At 42.8% G+C, this 22,503-nt stretch overlaps 1 protein-coding gene across 1 annotated transcript in view; it reads left to right on the forward strand.

The window, feature by feature from the left end:
- NAR1 (ferredoxin hydrogenase) overlaps positions 1-22,503 on the forward strand; it is a 57,890-nt gene that overhangs the window by 18,938 nt on the left and 16,449 nt on the right. Inside the window, exons 3-7 of the mRNA XM_086800704.1 lie at positions 18,032-18,188; positions 18,295-18,481; positions 18,688-18,814; positions 19,411-19,591; positions 19,747-19,796. Of these exons, the coding sequence (XP_086656830.1) occupies positions 18,032-18,188; positions 18,295-18,481; positions 18,688-18,814; positions 19,411-19,591; positions 19,747-19,796 (702 nt within the window). The remainder of the gene's footprint in view (positions 1-18,031; positions 18,189-18,294; positions 18,482-18,687; positions 18,815-19,410; positions 19,592-19,746; positions 19,797-22,503) is intronic.

The following is a 22,503-nucleotide window of genomic DNA, read 5'->3' on the forward strand; positions in this document are numbered from 1 at the left end:
CCTGTTATACAAAGCAGCCAAGTGCTCCCATATGCCTCTCGCCAGCGTCATGTGCTTCACATGATTGATCACTTGTGGTGTGCAATCGAGGAAAATAAACGACCGGACCCTGGCGTTGACACGATCCCACATGTGTGCCTGTGCCTCTTGGTCCTTCCTCATCGATAGTAACTCCCCTTCCTCAGCTTCCGGCCGTGGAACCCCGATGATGATAAAATCAGCAAGGTCATATGACTCCAACACCGACTCCATCATGACCTTCCAGATGCCGTAATTGGACCCGTCCAGCTGACGATCCATTGGGAACGTGGGGAGAGTCGGAATCTTCACGTGCTTCTCAACCATCTCTAGTAAATCTGCCATCGCGGAGAGTAACCTGAAAGGGTGGGTGGGTGGGGAAAAAAAAAATCTGTAAACCTGCAAGTGGCTGTCCAGCACCTTAGCCTGCCTTCCTCTTGCACCTTCTCTTCCCGTTCAGCCCAAAACAGTCCACCAATCAGCAGCCTAACGCTCCCCCTCTTGCTCCGAAAAACTCCCAAGATCTATCTCGAGCCTAGGGCTCTGATACCATGTCAGAATATGCAGCAAAAATGATAACCAAACTTGGGTAGACAAGGCAAGTAGACTGCAGAAAATAAACAGCACAAGAAACACAGAGAGATAGGCGTGTAAACTCTTCTCTATACACAAGATCCCAAGAAAACTGAATGAATGAGTGGTGGGGGCAAGGGGCCTATATATATGCCCTTGGGAGAGCAGTCGGCCAGCATAAGAAGTGCCCACGACTGTTGAAAAGGTGTCCACGATTGCATAAATGCAGTCGGCCAGCAGAGAAGTGCCCACGACTGAGAAAATGCAGTCGGCCAGCAGTCCAGTAGCCCACGACTGAGAAAATGCAGTCGGCCAGCACTGGAGTGCTCCTGCCACCCTCTGGCAACCCTCCCCACCACTGGAAAAAATGGAAAAAAATAGGAAAAATACGGGGAGTGTGGAAAAATGATAAAACACCTTATACAGGGTGGGCACACCCACAACAGAGGCCCTGGTGTATAAATATAGACAGGAGATGACTTCTAACAATGTCACCAAAGCATCAAAATACAGGTTGTTGATATGTAAAAACCAATGCGCGCATACCAAAAAAAAAGTTTGGGGAAAAAAGGTGGCGCGGTGATGGTGACGTGGCAGGATAGCAGCACAAGGTCACCTAATAGGCTTGGAATGATGCGACTAGCTTTTGGAAAGCAAAAGAGTAAAAGCTTTTTAAATACTAAAAAGAGAGGAGCTTTTATTATTAAATAGATGCTTTTTGGACTACAAAGTGAGTTTTAAAGCGCTTTTCTCAAGTGCTTTTGGGCAAGAACTATAAATTCAGCTATTCTCTCATTGTTGAGACATGTAAAAAGATAAGAGAGCTCTCTAGCTCTAAGAACTTGTACTCAAGACTCCTCCAAGGAGTTTTATCGACACTTTGAGGGAAAGTTAAATAGAAATATTAACGGAAACAAAAATAGAAATGGCACTTTGAGGGAGTCGAAATGGGGAAATGCTATATCGGCAAGGATAACACAAGCAAGAGGAATGAAAGTAGGAGAAGAGAGAATGGAGAGGAAAGAAAATGCGAGAAGTAAAGAACACGTGGAGTTGAGAGTGAAGATATCAACATGTTAACAAGCTACTTGACTTAAATTGAACAAAAAGTGTTCTTTGGAAAACAAACAATGAAGGGAAAATGGACGAAACATGGCCTTTTTAAAATGTGAAAGGCAAAAACAACTAAGACACTCCTCCATTTCGGGGTGTTTCTTGTAACTATGGCTTGATGTAGTGACTAGTCCTTCAGAAAAGAAGTATTGCTCCCACCAGACAAGAATTTGGTAACACTTGCAATGGCTAAGGTGGATGATATCTCCCGAGTCCAATGGGTGACTATCTCACCATCCATCTTCTCTGTTGAACTTGGGCTACTTCAACAACTCCAACATCTTGGACCATGTTATGTACCTAGACACTAATCTATGTATTAGGGACCTAATCTAGTGGGGTTAGGGAGCCTCAAGATTAGGGATTAGTAGACATGCAGATACTTGTGTCACTATTTGGGCATTCTCTGCGCTTCAGGCCTATGGACGAGTTCTGTAGGATGGACTGGCATCTTATGGTTGGGGACTTATGTCTACACCGAGAGCCAGTAGGCTGGATATATGGGTTGGGATTGTGTATCTGCGCCCAAATCCAGAGTGTGGTACCACGGACTACAAGCTAAATGAATAGGGAGACTGTTCAATGCATCCTTGCATAACATGTTTGCAAGTTAAAAAATCCTGTCTTTGCATGAACTATTTGATTGCATGCAAGATTTGTTTGTGTAGTTCACATGTAGGGGACGCCCTCTTGTGAACCGTGCGAGTGAAACTGTATTCTGACCTCGTTTGTGGGCTGTAGACAGGTGGTAAGTACACCACTTTACTTTTTTATGAGTTAAAGCAATGTATTCTTTGTTTTGCAGGTCCACACTTTAATAAGTGTGTCCGCCCAAGTTATAAGTGAGATTGGGCGTCCACACTTCATTAAAGCTCGGGCGGACAAACTATAAGTAAGAATAGACTAGAATTCCCTTCCGGTCGGCTAGGCGAGTGTCCAGGCACCCTTCCCACTAAATTTGTGTGGAAAAGGGATGGTTATGGACTGGGTGGCAGTATGAGGACCTGCCACCATGCTATTACTCATTTTGAAAATTACCTCTCTCTACACTCTCTCTCTAGAAATAGGCGCCCCCCTTCAAGAGAGCCTATTTTTGTTATTCTCTCTAACTTTTTGCTTGGTGAGAGTGCTGATTTTCATTCCCTCTTGCTCCCAACTCCAATGGAAAGCTTGAAGATTCTTCCTTTCACAGTTAAGCCTCCAGTTGCTCACCTTTTCACTCTATCTCTCTCTTCTAAATGAATATGGAGTCTCCTAACCATTCTACCGCCCCCAAATTCTGCTGAAACCCTAATTTTCAGAAACCCTAATTCTGCAGAAACCCTAATTTCAGAAACCCTAATTTTGGAGGAAACCATACCAAGCTGTGCCCCTTACTCATAGGCATCTAAAGAGCCCAAAATGCCCAATTTTGGACTCATATAACTTGCTTAAAACCCTAAAAATCAGAAACCCTAATTTCAACCGGAAGTGGAAAACGGTCACATTCAAGCTGTAGTTCGTCCGCACGGAGGTGGAGCTCGACATTGATCGTCCAATACTTGGTAAGAGCATTTTGCAAGCAATTTTCAATTTGAGATTCGTATGCTTTGTCAATATGGTCTCCTATGTCTCGGTCCTGGCACACACATGTGTATGTGTATGGATGCCAGTGGAGCATAGCTGCGTTTGACAAGCTTCAAGGAATCAAGGAACGAAGCTACTCTCAAGTGAAGCTATGGATTCCATCGTCTACGACAAATTTGTTTGCAATGCTGTTTTCATGATCATGGATGCACTTGAACAGTTTGGCATGTGAATGCCCGTGAGGCTTGTAACAGTTTTCCTTGATAATAAAATCTATTACAAGGGGGGGTCGGCCCTTTCCGGCCCTAGTGCAGTGTGCAAAAATAAAATTCAGCTTCTTACTCTATTGTGTTGCGCCATTTAAAATTGTTTAATTATGTTAATAGCTTAAGTGTTTGCCAAGATTGTGCTCAACCCCGACCGGGGGAATCTCATTGGTATCAGAGCCTAGGATCTTCCTCCTTTCTGTGTGGAAGACGGTCCTAATCTAGCTTACACTAGCTGTTAGCATTCTTAAGCATTATGGCGAGCCAAACAGGTACTTCACGGGATGTAAATCCAAGGAAGAGTACATATGTGAAGCCAAGAGGAGACAATGTGCATGATGATACTCAAATGCATGAACAATACACTGCTGAAAATGTTTTTCTTGGGTCACATGATGGTATTGCACATGCCGGACAGCCATCTTATGTTAGAAGGGAAGGAAATGCAACTCATGTATATATGGGACAGCCATCCCGAGGTAAGGAGAAGGCTATACAGAGTGATGCACATGATGCTATGCAGGCTGAAATTGCAGACCTCAAAAGGCGATTATGTATGATGCAAAAACAACTCAAGGATATGCATGAAGACTCACAGTCAAGGCATGTATCTCGTGTGTCAAAGCATTCTCCTTTTGTGAATGATGCATTGGAAAATGTTGCCATGGAATTGGGGGTTCAACCAAGAGATATGGCTGTCTCTTACCTCATGGGACAAGGTGATGTAGTTACTCGAAAGGAAGGAGGGCTTAGGTTTAAAAAGCCTCCTCTTATGAATCAACATGCAGCTGAAACATCAAAGCTTAAATCTATTGTGCGACAGGAAAGAGAAGAGGCGTCTGCTACCTCTCATCATGCCTCTACCGCACATGTTTCTCCTCCCCACAGGTCATCTATTAAAGCTCATGAAAGTCTTCTCAAGGAACCAACTCATAAATCAGCCCCTCCTCATGATGGAATTGAGCGATATGTTCCTACTAATGAAGCAAATAAGCAACCAATCGAGAGTGATGAAGAGGAAACGCATCAACATAAGAAGAAGAAGACTAAAGAGTTTACTGCAGGTGACAAAACAGTTAAGTTTGAGTATTTTCATGGAGAATATGATTCTACCAAAGCTCTATCTTTTATCTCCCAATTTGAAATTGCTTTTCATGAGGGAGAATTTTCAGAATCATCAAAACTCAGACATGTGGGCATGTACATGAAAGGCACTGCTGCTCATTGGTGGTTGGCCGAGAAGCTTTCCGGCAACACCATTTCTACATGGGCTGAATTCAAACAAAAGTTTTATGATCAATTTTTGCCTCCAAATTTTACTCAGGATATATGCAGGAAGTGGGACAGGTTGGAGCAAAAAGAAGGGCAATCCATTACCTCTTACGTCTCCAAATTTTGGGAGGTATTAATGGAAGTGTTACCCTTCATGACCGTTTCTGAAGAAGAAAAGAAGAGGAAATTTGAGTCAGGATTGCAACCCATCTTCCAAAGAGGACTACAAATCTATCCAAACCAAACTCTTCGTCAACTCATAAACTCGGTCTTGGCTTCCGAAGAGCTTAATGTCAAATGGGTGCAATCTAGAATTGACCAAAGCTTGGGCAAGGGTAAGGAGAAAGCTGGTTTTAATGTACAAAAGGGTGGACAGCCCTTTAGAAGAGATTTCAAAGCCATGCACAAAGCTGAAAATTCAGATTTGAAGGATGTAAAGCCCCCTCAAAGAGCTGAAAATGCAAAAGAAAAGAAACCGTGGCAGAAAAAGGGTGTTTATGGCTTGACTCCTCAACAAAGGGTACAATACATTCGTGAAGGCAAATGCTTTAAATGTGGTAGTAAAGATCACATCTCTCCACAATGCCCTAACAAGAATAAGAAGCCAGAAGAGCCTAAAGTGCATGTGAATATGGTATATGATGTACAGGGCAACACGGGACATGCAAACATGCATAGAATGGTATGCAAAGCATGGGGACAACTAAAAGACCAGCCAGCTTTATTCATGTTTGATGACTGCTCCACTGACAACTTCATCTCCACTGATATGGCTGCTGCCTTGGGGATTGAAGTAGGTGACATGGGACCCGAAATTCATGCATGTTCAGCTTTTCTGGAAAAAGATGTGAAGGTTACACCCCTTATTGGAAAGCTGCGAATGCATATCCAAGGATACCTCGACCACGAGAACTTTCTCGTTGCCCCTCTTAGTGGATGTGATGTATTACTGGGAAAACCTTGGCATGCACGCCTTGAGCCTACCAAGAATTACAAGACCAACAAAATCACTTTTATGTATAAAGGTAGAGAGCATCATTTAGATGCAGGTGTGTCGGGTGATACTATCCCCGTTGTATCTCATATACAAATCAATAAAGCAATGAAAAAGAGTGTTTCTTCGTACTTGGTTTTTGTACGTGATAATGTGGAACACAGTAATGTACATGTGGACACTCTTACTAAAGAGAGGCTGAAATTTTTAAGCGAATTCGGGGATTGTTTTGCTGACTCTTTACCTAATGTAATGCCTCCTTCACGGCCAGAAGATCACCGCATTGAATTAGTTCCAGGGAATTCACCTCCAAATAGGCCAGCATATCGTGTTAGTGCTTGCCAACAAGAAGAGATTATGAAACAAGTGGGTGAACTACTTGAGAAAGGCTTGGTGCGGCCTAGTTCTTCGCCATTTTGTTCACCCGTTCTTCTTGTACAAAAGAAAGACGGTTCATTCCGTATGTGTGTGGATTACAGGGCATTAAATAAGATTACCATCAAGAATCGGTTTCCCATACCGAGGATTGATGATATCTTGGACAAGCTGGATGGATCATCTTGTTTTAGTCGCATTGATCTTAAAAGCGGCTATCATCAAGTGCGAGTGATGCCACAGGATGTACATAAGACAGCATTTCGCACTTCTTTTGGTCTCTATGAGTATTTGGTTATGCCATTCGGTCTTACAAATGCCCCGGCTACTTTCAATCGCATGATGGACCGAATTTTCAGAAATCATAGAACTTTTACAGGTGTGTTCTTTGATGACATTCTTGTATTCTCCAAGAATGAGGAGGATCACAAAAAGCACTTAAGAGTGGTCTTTGAAGAACTAAGGCAGCATAAGCTTATGATCAACGCCAAAAAGAGTGAATTTTTCCTTTCAGAGATTCACTACTTGGGACACATAGTATCAAAGGATGGTGTACGAATGGATCCTGCAAAGATCCAAACCATCAAAGATTGGCCAGAACTTAAATCTATTCATGAAGTCCGAAGCTTTCTTGGTCTATGTTCATATTACAGGAGATTTATCTTTCACTTTGCAATGATTGCTTCACCATTGCATGAACTCACCAAGAAACGTCCTATGTTTAAATGGACAGAGGTTGAGATTAATGCTTTCAATAAGCTCAAAAATGCCATTATCACAGGGCCAGTCTTAATCATTCCAGACTTGCAAAAGCCATTTGTGGTAGAATGTGATGCTTGTGGCAATTGCATTGGAGCCGTCTTAAATCAAGAAGGACATGCCATTGCATTTGAAAGCAGGAGATTGCAAAATGCTGAACTTACTCTTGATGTTTATCAGAAGGAATTATTGGCCGTCATTCATGCTCTCACAGTATGGAAACATTACTTATTGGGAGCTGAATTTGTTGTCAAAACTGATCACCAAAGTTTGCGGTACTTTCTTACGCAAACTAAACTCTCTGAGAAACAAATGAGAATGGCCAATTTTCTCTCAATGTTTCATTTTCAGATTTTGCATACTCCTGGCAAGAAAAATGTGGTAGCAGATGCATTGTCCAGAAAACCATATGTGGCTGCAATTTCGGTTGCTTCTCATCAAGACTTGTCTACTATGCGAGAAATGTACCATTTGGATGCTGATTTTTCAGATTTATGGGCTGATTTAATGACTGGTCATACACATGCTTCTTATGTGGTCAAAGATGGTTATATCATGAAGGATAACTGCTTATGTGTGGTTTCAAACATGAGACAAAAAGTTTTGGATGAATGTCATGCACCACCTTATGGAGGGCATAGAGGGATACTCCCTACTACTCAAATGATTGAGAGATACTTCTTTTGGCCAGGTATGAGGAAAGATATAGAAGCCTATGTACGTGCATGTGTCACCTGCCAAAAGGTAAAATTTGATAGGCAAAAGACTCCTGGTTTGCTTCAGCCTTTGCCTATTCCGGACCAGCCATGGGAAAGCATTGCAATGGATTTTATTATGGATTTGCCCCGCACCCCAAATGGCAATGATGCAATATGGACAATTGTGGACAGGTTTAGTAAACAAGCACATTTTCTACCTGTCAAAAAGACCATAAAACCAGAACATATGGTCAAAATTTTTGTGTCACAGGTATTTAAACACCATGGTATGCCCAAATCAATTGTGGGAGACAGGGATCCCCGAACAACAAGCCTCTTTTGGAGAGCTCTTTTTGATAACATGGGCACAAAGCTGAATTTTTCTTCAGCTTATCATCCTCAAACGGATGGACAAAGTGAAGCTGCAAATTCAGCTGTGTTGGATTTGCTTAAATGCTATGTGACAGATCAGAAATCTTCTTGGGAAAAGTATCTACCGCTTGTAGAATTTGCATACAATAATACGGTACATGCTTCTACAGGCAAGGCCCCATTTGAGATCATTTATGGCAAAGTGGTATTGCCACCTATCTTACGCACAAAAGATGAGATATTTGCTGCTGATGACTTTGTCAGGGACCTTGATATTGCCTTTTCACAAGTTCGGACAGCCATTGCACGCTCTCAAGCAAAGCATAAGAAAGCTGCCGACAAGCATAGAAGGCAATTGGACATTAAAGAGAATGACTTGGTATTGCTAAAATTTGAGAAAGCTAGACTCAGGAAGAGGTCTGGCAAGGAGAGAGCATGCCCAAAACTCTCTACCAGGTATTATGGACCCTTCAAGGTGATCAAGAAGATCAATGATGTGGCTTTTCGACTTGCTTTACCGGATCATTGGAAGATTCATAATGCATTCCATGTGAGCCTCTTGCGCAAATATGTGGGACCGGAACCTTTGGAACCGGTTATGGAAGATCCACCAGAGGTGGAAGAGCTGGAAGAGGTATTGCAGCCAGAGCAAATTGTGTTTCATAAGGAGCGAAAGTTTGCAGGTGGCAAACTCCAGAGGCGCTACCTTGTGAAATTCAAGAACTATTCTCCTATGGATGCAAAATGGATGGATGAAACATACTTCCAGGAGTATCCGCAGCTCCTCCAAGCATATTTGGAAGCATTTCAGTTGCGGTCAACTGTTTAGAAGCAGGGGAGGATGTCACTATTTGGGCATTCTCTGCGCTTCAGGCCTATGGACGAGTTCTGTAGGATGGACTGGCATCTTATGGTTGGGGACTTATGTCTACACCGAGAGCCAGTAGGCTGGATATATGGGTTGGGATTGTGTATCTGCGCCCAAATCCAGAGTGTGGTACCACGGACTACAAGCTAAATGAATAGGGAGACTGTTCAATGCATCCTTGCATAACATGTTTGCAAGTTAAAAAATCCTGTCTTTGCATGAACTATTTGATTGCATGCAAGATTTGTTTGTGTAGTTCACATGTAGGGGACGCCCTCTTGTGAACCGTGCGAGTGAAACTGTATTCTGACCTCGTTTGTGGGCTGTAGACAGGTGGTAAGTACACCACTTTACTTTTTTATGAGTTAAAGCAATGTATTCTTTGTTTTGCAGGTCCACACTTTAATAAGTGTGTCCGCCCAAGTTATAAGTGAGATTGGGCGTCCACACTTCATTAAAGCTCGGGCGGACAAACTATAAGTAAGAATAGACTAGAATTCCCTTCCGGTCGGCTAGGCGAGTGTCCAGGCACCCTTCCCACTAAATTTGTGTGGAAAAGGGATGGTTATGGACTGGGTGGCAGTATGAGGACCTGCCACCATGCTATTACTCATTTTGAAAATTACCTCTCTCTACACTCTCTCTCTAGAAATAGGCGCCCCCCTTCAAGAGAGCCTATTTTTGTTATTCTCTCTAACTTTTTGCTTGGTGAGAGTGCTGATTTTCATTCCCTCTTGCTCCCAACTCCAATGGAAAGCTTGAAGATTCTTCCTTTCACAGTTAAGCCTCCAGTTGCTCACCTTTTCACTCTATCTCTCTCTTCTAAATGAATATGGAGTCTCCTAACCATTCTACCGCCCCCAAATTCTGCTGAAACCCTAATTTTCAGAAACCCTAATTCTGCAGAAACCCTAATTTCAGAAACCCTAATTTTGGAGGAAACCATACCAAGCTGTGCCCCTTACTCATAGGCATCTAAAGAGCCCAAAATGCCCAATTTTGGACTCATATAACTTGCTTAAAACCCTAAAAATCAGAAACCCTAATTTCAGCCGGAAGTGGAAAACGGTCACATTCAAGCTGTAGTTCGTCCGCACGGAGGTGGAGCTCGACATTGATCGTCCAATACTTGGTAAGAGCATTTTGCAAGCAATTTTCAATTTGAGATTCGTATGCTTTGTCAATATGGTCTCCTATGTCTCGGTCCTGGCACACACATGTGTATGTGTATGGATGCCAGTGGAGCATAGCTGCGTTTGACAAGCTTCAAGGAATCAAGGAACGAAGCTACTCTCAAGTGAAGCTATGGATTCCATCGTCTACGACAAATTTGTTTGCAATGCTGTTTTCATGATCATGGATGCACTTGAACAGTTTGGCATGTGAATGCCCGTGAGGCTTGTAACAGTTTTCCTTGATAATAAAATCTATTACAAGGGGGGGTCGGCCCTTTCCGGCCCTAGTGCAGTGTGCAAAAATAAAATTCAGCTTCTTACTCTATTGTGTTGCGCCATTTAAAATTGTTTAATTATGTTAATAGCTTAAGTGTTTGCCAAGATTGTGCTCAACCCCGACCGGGGGAATCTCACTTGGCTATGGTTCTTGGATTGATAAAACATGCTTAATGGCCGTTTATAGTAGGTTAGCTATTTATGGCGTAGAGGGTCTGGGTTATTATAAGACAGTTGTGAAGATGCACCACTTAAGGCTTGGCATGGACCAGGAGAGCAGACATGCTCAAGCTATGCACATGGCAAGTATGTAGGTTGATGTCGAAGGCCTTCGGGCAGGCTTTGGTGATTATATACCTGGACATTAATCTATGGATTAGGGACCTAATGTAGTGGGGTTAGGGAGCCCCGGGATTAGGGATTAGTAGACAGGCATATACTTGGCTAGGTTTCTTGTGAGCAGCCGGCGGCCAGCACCCAACGGCAGCTTGACCAACGAAAGGCAACCCGGCAGCCTGACTCGCGCAAAGAAACCCGACAGCAACCAGTGCTAAGAAAAAAAAAAGCAAGGAGAACCCCACGGCCAGCGACCAGTGCTAAGAAAAAACAAAAAGAAAGAAAAAAAAAAAGAGAACCCAACAGCCAGCCCGCATTAAAAAAAAAAAAAGTACACCAACCTGGCGTGTCGTTTTTGACCAGCATTCTGTTCGTTTCAGCCTGGTTCATGGTCCTTCATTACCTGCTGATCATCATGGCCTCTGCAATTCTCAATGGCAATATTCTCCACACAGTTCTCAGGTGTGATCTTTCCTTGTGCCTGTAAAAATTAATATGTGGCATTTTTCTACTTCAGAAACCAGCCACTTCATTATCTTTCGGGCACAAAATATATCCGGGGCCAATATCACTTGTTACGGGCTGAAAACACCAACTCATATTTGCTGGACACACTTCACCCTCTTCCAGTAAAATTTCCTACGGTGGTGGCTTATGGCCGAGGGACCATACGAGTTCAGCTATATTCAGGACGCACCCTCTCCCGTATGTGTAACCTCTCTTGCTCTAGTGCTAACTCCTGCTCCTCCAGCCTATTTCCGAATCCAAGTTGCCACACCCACATCCCGTGACCGGGACTTTGACGTGTGGATTTTTAGGATACATACCTTGCCCGAGACCTGCATCATTACAGTTTCCTCATCGAGTGGCACCCTTACCTTGGCCTTGCCATTCCGGAAGCATCTCTCGTCTACCACGAGATTAATACTTGGAATTCAGTGTTCGACCTTCCACACCCACATATACTCCTCGGACATCCACTCCTTCACCACCAGCTGCCACTCCTAGTCCTAGCCCTTTACTCTCTCCTCTTGATCGACCACGCTACACCGGGTGGTCTATTCCTGCTCCTCCATTGACAGCCTCGCCTCAGCCTTCCTCCATGGGACCCACTCGCTCTTTTGGCGATGGTTCTCACTAGGGCACAACAACGCTAGCAGGAGCTTTAGCAAAGTAATCCAGTTGCATCCCTTACCATGGCGGATGAACCAATCATTAAAGATGAACCTGCTCTCACCCAATGGTAACAAGAGATGCAGAACCAAATGGCAACTATGCAAAGTCAACTCTAGAAGACTTTGGAGACTCTTACGTCGCAGATGTAGCAGATGCAGTCCCGACACTCTCAACCTGCGAGTTCAACGGCCTCGATTGACATACCAATTCCAGACACCGACATTGTATCCCCAGAGGGAGAAGCTGATGACTTAAAAGTAATTTATCGCTTGTTACAAGCATCTAAAACTAAGAAGCTGGACATAAAACCTCCTGAACCCTTTTTTGGTCAACGCAATAAGCGTACACTTGACCAATGGTTGTACAAGCTCCGCTTGTACTTCGATTCCATGGACCTCACCGATGCATGAAAGATTACCTTCGCCGCGTCTTTGTCAAAAGACAATGCATCTTTATGGTGGTAACGGTGACTGTCTGATGGGAAGACCGTCAAGACGTGGGACAAATTCGAGCGTGTCATCCGTAAGCAGTTTGTACTTGCCAATGTGGATTTTCAAGCACGATCTCGCTTACGCCATTTGACCCAAACTATATCTCGTAGTTTACCAGCTTGGTACTGGAGATCTCCACATTGTCCCCAGAAGACAAGCTACATGCTTTTGTCGAGGGACTTACTCCCACGTTGCGCACCGATCTTCACAAACATGACCCAGTCGACCTTGCAGCTGCTATTCGCTATGCTGAACGCATAGCCGACATCCCGGCCACACAACGGGGATCTTCGTCACAAGGTCGCCTAGGATCTTCTACTTTCGGCAACGGCAACAAATTTGTTCGTGATGGTTCTAAATCCTGTGGCGGTTCTCAACCTCGCCCCAGTTCTTAGCAGCAGCAGCAGCAGCAGCAGCAACAGTCTTTCCAGAAGCCTCGACAACGAGAGGGGTCCTTTTCTAACCGACCATGGCGCCAACAATCTTATCAATCACGAGGATCAGACCGTGGTCGTAACTGTGGACGCGACCATTCACGAAACCCAAAGCAGTCTACTACCAGTCTCAACAGAAGACGGGTCTCTGCACCATTTGTTCTGGAGACCATTGATGGTTCGAATGCCCTAAACGATCTAGTAATCGACAGAACTCCAATGTAGAACCTTCCACCTCCGAAGACAATTCTCAGGTCCAGTTTGCAGAAACTTCCAAAAGCAAGCGTGTTATGGTTATATCCCAGCATGTGCAAGCTTGCATTATTACATAGTGGCTCAAACACATCTTGCCTCTTCAATCCCAGCCTCTGTGTCTATTTCTGGCTGTCCCATTACCATCCTAATTGACAGCGGATGTTCTCACAATTTTGTGGCCACAGCTATGGTGCAACGCTGGAAGATACGCACCACTCGTAGTACTCAGACTGATGAGATTGAGTTGGCAGATGGATCGGGTTTTAATTGCACTATGACGGCTCCTCGACTTTCCTTTTGTATTCACCAATACCGTGATAAGATGGATTTTGAGGTTATGCCTTTGTCCCAACACGATATGATCTTGGGTCAACAATGGCTATATCAGTATGATCCTATCATCAGTTTCCGCAGCCACACTTTACAGTTTGTCAAAGATGGTATGGACATCGATCTCCAAGGTGTTTGCGATTAACCCTCCACACCAACCTTCCCGCATTACAGGCAAGGTGGTGGGTTCGTAAGGCCGATTGCTCTTCAACACTCTTAATGGTTTTCTTTGCTACGGAGACGGTGCCTGACCAGAATTCCAAGGTGGCATATTTGGCACAACCCTTCTTTGCCCCGCATTTGGATTTGTTTCTTGCAGAGCTACCTCCAGTTTTGCCTTTTCGACGTCCTGTGGATCATCCGATTGATTCACTTCTTGGCAATTCGCCACCAACTCGTGCTCCGTATTTGGTCTCTTTTGTTGAATCCCAAGAAATCCAACGCTAGCTAATGGAACTCTTGGACAAGGGTCATATTCGTCCAAGTCAGAGTCCTTTTGGTGCACCAGTTTTGCTCGTGAAAAAGAAAGATAAGTCAATGTGACTTTGCATTGATTATCGTGCCCTTAATAAACTGACCATCAAAAATAAATATTCTCTTCCTCGGATTGATGAATTATTTAATTAGTTGCTTCATGCCAAAGTATTTTCCAAGATTGATCTCAAGTCCGGATATCATTAGATCCGTATTCGTGAAGGTGATGAGCACAAGACTGCCTTTTGCACGAAGTATGGACATTATGAGTATTTGGTCATGCCTTTCGGGTTAACCAATGCCCCGGTAACTTTTATGAGTCTCATGAATGACATCTTTCGACCATTTCTGAACAAGTTCGTGATTATTTATTTGGATGATATTCTGGTATTTAGTGCTTCAATCGATGAGCACAAAAAGCATCTATATGCAGTTTTCCAGATTTTACGAGATAATGCACTTTTTATCAACCCAAAAAAGAGTGTATTTTTCAAGGCATCACTAGAGTACCTTGGGCACATCATTTCAGTTGAAGGCATTTCTGTTGATCCTAAGAAGATACAAGGTATTTAGGATTGGCCGACAACACAAAATATCCATGATGTCATATCGTTCTTGGGTCTTGCCAATTTTTATCACACGAAATACTTTAAGTTTTCAAAAATTACAGCACCTTTGACAGAGGTTTTGAAATCAACACCTGCTTTCCGATGGACAGATGATGCTTCTCATGTCTCTGACAAGCTAAAGGTGGCATTGACAACAACTCCGGTAATGGCAATTGTAGATCCCAATCTTCCTTTCGAAGTTATGACAGATGCTTCTGATCTTGCAACTGGTGCAGTTCTCATGCAACAAGGCCTAGCCATCGCCTTTGACAGTCGTAAGCATTCAACAATTCAAAAGCATTATCAAGTGTATGATAAGGAATTCTTGGCAATTGTCATGCTTATCGAGCCTGGAAACATTATCTTTTGGGAGCAGATTCTGTTGTGAAGACAGATCATCATTCCTTAAAGTATATTTTCACCCAACCAGTTATGAATGCACGACAAGGCAGATGGGTGGAGTATTTGGCAAACTTCCATATGACTATTGAATATGTTCCTGGCCTTTCTAATGTGGTTGCTGATGCTCTTAGCCAAATGCCTCAAGCCTTAGCAAAGGCGATTTCTACAGAGTTCAAATTGACATTCCAGCAGCTTTTGTGGATCATTATGCACACGATCGAGATTTTGCAAATGCTTTTCGAGTGATTACAACTCCACACTCTAGTCCTTCTGATTTGAAGATTTATGTAGCTTATTCTCTTGTCCATGGCTTATTATATTATCAAGATTGCATTTGTGTCCCTTATAACACAAGTATGCGTAAACTCTTGGTAAAGGAACATCATGAGGTTCCTTATGCAGCTTATCTTGGTATTAACAAGACATATCGGTTGCTGACAGCTTCTTATTATTGGCCTCAAATGAAGCAAGATGTTATAAAGTTTGTTACAGCATGTTTTTCTTGTCAACAAACGAAAGCCAGTAGACAAGCTCCAGCTAGTCTTCTACAACCACTACCAGTACCAAATGAACGTTGGGAAAGTATTAGTATGGATTTCATTACATCTTTACCTCGTTCATCGAAAGGTAATACACAGATAATGGTGGTGGTCGACACATTGTCCAAGATGGCACATTTTATACCATGCAAGAAGACAACTCAAGCTTCGGCTATTGCTTCATTATTTCTTCAGTATGTTTTCAAGATACATGGGTTGCCAAAGTCCATTATTTCAGATCGAGATCCTAAGTTTATAGGACATTTTTGGACGTCACTTTTTAAGTCACTTGGCACAAATTTATTGTTCAGTTCAGCCTATCATCCACATACAGATGGCCAAACTGAAAGATTTAATCAAATTCTTGAAGAGATGCTTCGACATTATATTCAGTCTCGCTTAGCATCTTGGGAAGATTATCTACCATTGATGGAATTTGCTTACAATAATTCTCATCACACAGCAATAGGAATGAGTCCTTTTCAAGCCGCTTATGTTCATACACCAATTGTACCATCAAACTTTGTTCTTCAACACAAGGTGGCATTAGCAGATCAGTTAGTTCAAGAAATGTAAGATGTTCTTCTTCAAGTTCGAGATCAGATGATTCGAGTTTAAGAACAATATCAACAAGTAGCTAACCGACGACGCCGACATGATGAATTCAAAGAAGGTGACATGGTTCTTTTGTTCGTGGCTCCTCATCGATATAAAACAGTGAAATCAATGTTTCCAAAATTGCGATCACGTTACTATGGTTGTTTTTGGATTGTTAAGAAGAATTCTCTTTTGCGTTATAAGTTGGAGTTACCACTTTCATGGGGAAAGATTTATCCGACTTTTCACATATCATGGATTAAGAAGTTTGTACAAGGAGATTCTCCCATTCCAGATATTTCAGATTATGTTCCAGAGGTTGAAGATGAGCATATGATCTTAATTCCAGAAAAGATTCTTGATATACGACAGAAAGAAACTCGGCAGAAGTTTATTACAGAATTCTTAGTCCAATGGAAAGACTTGGATGATTTAGATTCAACTTGGCAAAGTGATGAAGATCTACAATAGTACCCAGAATTACTTCAAAAGTTCTTTCGCTAACAATAGTCACTTATATAACCATGGATCTTGTTTTAAGTGCGAGGGAATGTCACGATTGTGACTTACCCTTAATTGCTCTTAATCATTGAAAGGACACCAGTGAAGGGTCACACCTTGTCACATGGGTCATCATCAAGGGACACGTCTCTTCAAAGGGACACATCTATTGATTAAAGGACACACCTCTACGTCCAAAAGACATAACTATTCATTCAAGAGTCACACCCTTTCGTCAGGGATGTTCCCCTTCATTTGTACCTCTTCGGGCCTTTTTTAACAAGGCCTTGTGTCTCAATACAAACAACCTAGCTTTCCGCTCTCTAATTATCTTTAGTTCTTGTATTCAACTTTAATTATGTCGTAATAGACTAGGAAGTCCTCACAATCATCACTCTTCCTAGAAGAACCCCAAGGCTTTAAATATTCAATCATAGTTTTTCTCGAGAGTTCCCCTAGGGAAATTGTAAAATCGACCACTAAGGCCTTTGCCTTTGGCAGGCCAATAATAGAGAGATGCCACAGAAGACTTTAGAAGATTCAAAGCACATGCACAAAGAGATACCTAAACTCTATAAATTTTTCACTTTTGAGAGAAAAAGCTCTATGTACAAGAATGTGAAACTATGGCTGAATTTTGAAGGCTGAAGCCTGAAACTCAAGCCTTTTTAGGAAACTATGTTTGTCATTTGCTCCTGTTTTGCTGCCATTCTGGTCCCTGGGCCACTCATGTGCTGAGGGAGGAAGAGCTGAAGCTCACAGCTATGATGGTGAAGAATGGTGGTGGTTGAGGCTATTTCTAGCCCTCTCACCCCACCCACTCAAAACACTCCATAAACCCGCCTCCCTCTTTCCCTCGTGCCTGTTTGTTGGTCGAATGCTGGTCAACCAGTTTATGATCAGCCCTACCAGCTTTTGGGGTGCAGAGGTGTCTGTCCCTAGGCTGTCCCATGCCACTTTCCTGGCCTGCCTACGCTGCAGGCAGACTGCCCAGAAGGGTGTACGTGGGACCTAGATCAGTGTGAAAATGCTCCAACATGCACATGTGAGTGAGCATGCGGACTGCCTGGAAGGGTGTGATCCCTGCCTGGGGCCTGGACAAGCCTGCACATACATGAAGCCACTCCATGAGCAAGCCTGTCCCTGATGGAAGCTACCTGCCCACATCTAGACACCAGAAACCCGCTGGATCTGGACCATCTGAACACTAACTGGGGCAAAGTGTGTCACAAAGGGGGTATTGCCCTTAGGATCGGGGGCAAAGGGGGTCACAAGAGGGTATTGCCCTTAGGATCTGGGGCAAAGGGGGTATTGCCCTTAGGATATGGTTGTCAATGCAAAAATATAAAGTTTCCCTTGCAATAAGCAAGTCTTCAATGATAACTCAAGATGTTTCATGGGCTTAGTCAGCCCCAACCACATCGGCAAGTGTTGAGGATTCTCTCATACAGTCTTATTTATTTTTGGATAGTACTCCCATATAACTGGCTTGTGTAACCCCAATTCAGCATTCAGATACCAATATGGTCATTGATCTTTTATGGTTGCAACTTGCTTCTGCAGTGGCTGCATCACATCAGCAGAGACTGTGATGCTGGAGCAACAAAGCATTGATGAGTTTATGAATCAACTGTCGGGTCAGGAGAAAGCAGTGATTGTTTCAGTATCCCCTCAATCTAGGGCCAGTTTGGCTAGTTATTATGGGATAACACCACTTCAAGTAATGCCCGGGCATATGTCCATATGAACTTTTCTTTTTTTAAAACAGTGGAAAATGAAGAAAGGATACCTTGCAAGGTCAAAGCTAATTATTTGTTTCATTTTAGGCTCTGAAGAAGCTGACAACATTTTTTAAGAATCTGGGTGTGAAGGCGGTCTTCGACACCAGTTGTAGCCGGGATTTGTCTCTTGTAGAATCATGTGAAGAATTTATAAAAAGATATAAGTCGCATCGGGAAAGCCAAAATAATGCTCAGGGCAAGGACTTGCCCTTGTTGGCATCATCTTGTCCAGGTATTTTTTTCCATTTGCATGCCTGGACATCTGGGTCCTGCAACCATAGTACATGCTACTAACTGTTGAAACATAGAATAGTTTTGGTTATGCTTTCAACTAGGGTTTGGTAATTATTCACAACCTTTCCTTTTTCCTTTTTTGCAATATGGATAATTAAGTTGATATTATTTGCATCATATGACTAACTGACCCTTTTATTACAGGTTGGGTTTGCTATGCAGAGAAGACCCTGGACTCTTTCATACTTCCGCATATAAGCTCTGTGAAAAGCCCTCAGCAAGCCATGGGTGCTATCATCAAGCGCTATGCATGCTATAACCTGGGTCTAAAGTAAGTGAATGCACAGTTTTCAGCCATTTTTCTAAGATTCTTCTTTGCAACTCTTTGGTGGTATATTGTGTATGTATATGCATATGTACTTACATACACATATGCATGTATTTGCACACAAATTTTCACTTAACACACCACACGCATGCACGCACGCACATACATTTATAATTACATATACATACATACATTCGTATAATGTACTATGTACATACATACTGTTATGTGCATATAGATACACATACCCTTCACACACAGTTACATATATGTGTGTATGAACTTTCATGTACGTATATGTATACATAAACATGTTCACAAACACACACAGTTTGCATACACATGCATACGTATGTACTTTCATATATATGTACAAGTGCACATGTAAGTGCATATGCATTTGTGTGCTACACGTGCGCGTGCATTTGCATTTCATTTTAATTCTCATTTTCACTTTCATGTACATGACATGTATGTATGCATGTACACATACATAACCAAAGAGACACACATCATTTACAATGCATTAAATTTTGCACTGTGATTGATCTTTTCTAATGTGATGGAATTGCTGCTGTTGGGCCTAAATTATAAATCAGGCCCAATAAAATATATCACGTGACTGTGATGCCATGCTACGACAAGAAGTTGGAGGCTTCAAGAGACGATTTCTTGTTCTCCATTGATGATGGAAGTAAAAGTCACAGAGAAGCTGCAGCTGGAAGGTTGACCGAAGTAGATTGTGTACTTACATCTGGAGAAATGTTGGACCTCTTGCAAGTAAGTACCAGCTTGGAAAGTGTAGATGAAAATTGAGCTGTCTAGATTGGAAGCGGAGAGTCTTGAGATCAGTAGCGGTTTTGGAGAAGGCTTTGTCAAAATGTTCTTGGCTAAGTGTAACCTGCAACCATGCTGATCATGTTCCATGCTCACAGGCTAAATGCACTGACTTCATGGCATTGGAGGAGAACCCTCTTGACAGAATGTAAGTTCTATGGCAATGGATTTCCCCAGTTTTTTTTCTGTGAGTAATTATTAATTCAGTGATAGACAACATCAAGATTGGCAGTTGCAGTGAGTGTGGTTTCAACTTGGCACCGACCTTGAGAGTTGAATTTCTTATTAACTAGGCTGCTCGTCTGTGGATGGATTTTCCCAACTTAAAATGCGTTTTCTGCCAATGAAGTGCTTGACATGGTTTTGTTATTGCCTTGAGCTATCCAATCTAGGATATTGATGGAACAACTCAGGGTAGATAAGCATGGTTTATATTATGACCAATTGATTTGGGGACATGGAGATTTCTTTTGAAGTCTTTGTCCAAGTTGCAGCCAGGTGGTTTGTATTATTCCTTTCTATCCAAAGCGGTACAAATTGCCCAGCCAGTGCTAGCCTTCATCATGGGCCATGGCTGAGTCTGCAGGGACCCTCTCTCCCCAAATGCGCTGCTGGGCGTTTGGGTGTTGGATCCCAACATGCGACCTGTTTCAAGGTTTTGCATGGTATTAGAGCCGCATGAGAATTTTGGTGTGGGCGCTCCGTGCTTTGGTGTTGACATCAATCTGCTGCTGTGATGTCTTGTAGAGACCGTGTAACCTCAAAGCACCTAGGCGACACACAACCCAGCCATAGTAGCAATGAACGGTGAATACTCCACACAAAAGTCTGGCAAGAGCAGTAATGTTGGGAAGATGATGAATGCCTAGCTTAATACGAATGGGAATTTTTGCCATACGTGAAGCTGAGTATTGTGAGCAAAATGAAGAATGGATAGCCCAATACAAATTGCAACAAGAGCAAGGCTCTGGGCTAAGCAATACAGAGCGGAGATCACCGAGATGGTGACAGACTTCATGGCAGCATGAGATAGTGACAAGATGGAGTCACATGGAATTGATTAGCAACCCAAGACTCAGAGTATTGGTCCAAGTGTCGGAGAGCTTCTAAGGTAGGAGGGCTTCTTATCACAACTGGGGAGATTCTAGCAGGAGTTTCATTGGCTGAGTTGCCAACGCCTCAATTAGAACCTAAACCTAAATTAGAGAGCCAGTAGGTAGAAAGAAATAAAGATATATTAATGTCTACTAGAGACCCAATGGGCCTATGAGACAAAACCTGTGAATGCAATGTGTCTCTGAATCCGAAGCAGACTTCCAGCTCTTGGCATCTATAGTCTCCTCTCTTGAGGCTGCTTTACTGGTTTGCAAGATTGTTGGGAGAGCCGCCTAGCACGTGGTCAGATTGGGATTTGCCCAAGGCAGCCCCATTGGTGATCGTGAAAAAATCTCTCGTATTTTTTTTCTTGGGCATGACTACTCCCAAGTGGAGTTTGATTCACTTGCGCACGGCTGATCAATTGATGGAGTAGAGCCCCATCGCTATATGCAGTGCTTAGGCGCTCTTTGCTCTATGGCACTACGGCTTTGACCTCACATCTGACCCCCTTGCAGGTTTATCTGGTTTTCCCAGTACAGTTTGCTTCTGAAGCCTCCAAAAGGAGTATTAACCCCCCTCTCGGTCAATTGATGATCACTTTATCAGGTTTTGAAGTGCGCTGGTAACCAGGGCAGGAGGATTTCATCCATTCGAGTATGCATAGCCACTCTGGAGGCTCCTCCTTCGGTCGTTGCGCTCCCCAACCTCCATGAAGGCTAGCTTATGCAGTGGGTTGAGTATTCAGGTCTCCCCGGCCAGTGTTTTATTTGCAGCAGACGGGGAAGGTCTTGTTCTTAAATGCTAAAGGACCGCCCAATTGTTTTACTATGTTCTTGTTAGTAAGCTTGACCACGAGATGTGGTGCTTATAAGCGGTGGGCTTCCCCTAGCCTCCTGTAGTCCTTGTGGCGATTATGTTGATGACACCCTACCACCATTTAAGATTGTGGAGGGCTAGAACTTGCCTCGCCGTCAGGCCCGCAGAGGATGCCCCTCGGACCCGCCCGTGATCACTAGTAGGAGCGTAGGATGAAACCCGACGGGGACCCGGAGCAATATACAGACACTTCAGATGCCAAACAAAGATATGAAAACACAACGGAAAATAACCATAGACTGTCCATAGTAGTTAGGGGGTTGTTTGAAACGGGTTTCCTAAAAGTTTCAAACGCGTTTCAAACGGGTTTCGTAAAATCAGCCCAAAGTTTCCTACCTATAGGTTTTCGCATGTACAAAATTTCAAATATATACTGTATAAAATATGCAAAAATAACACTAAATGCATAGAATACATGGAAACATCAATTTGAAGCCTACAGTCTTTGAATCACAAATAACAAAAAATATATAATCATCCATGGATGATCATCAATGTCAAATGATCATGATTCAAAGACCATGGTCCACTGTCCATGATATATGATCCAATCATCCATCATTCCATGCCACACAAAAAAAAACCCATACAAGACACTACATAAGTTAAAACTTATAAGTTTAAAGTGTTAATGTCACATGAATCATGATGAATCAATAGTCATGGCCCAATGCCCATAAACAATACAAAATAAATCAGCCCTGATGAGGGAAAGTGGCACACGGAAACTAGAAAAAACTTTATCAAAAGAGTCAGATAGATTTCAACGTTAGATTTGTTTCCTAACTACTATTAGACAATATCAAAACAACATGACATTGAGCCGGAACGGCCAGACCCCCGTAGGAATTGCTTTATTCCAATGAATAAAAGGGTTACAA

This window comes from Cibotium barometz, chromosome 7, assembly GCF_041138505.1.
Source record: "Cibotium barometz isolate CiBa-2024 chromosome 7, ASM4113850v1, whole genome shotgun sequence".
NCBI classification, from domain to species: Eukaryota; Viridiplantae; Streptophyta; class Polypodiopsida; order Cyatheales; family Cibotiaceae; genus Cibotium; species Cibotium barometz.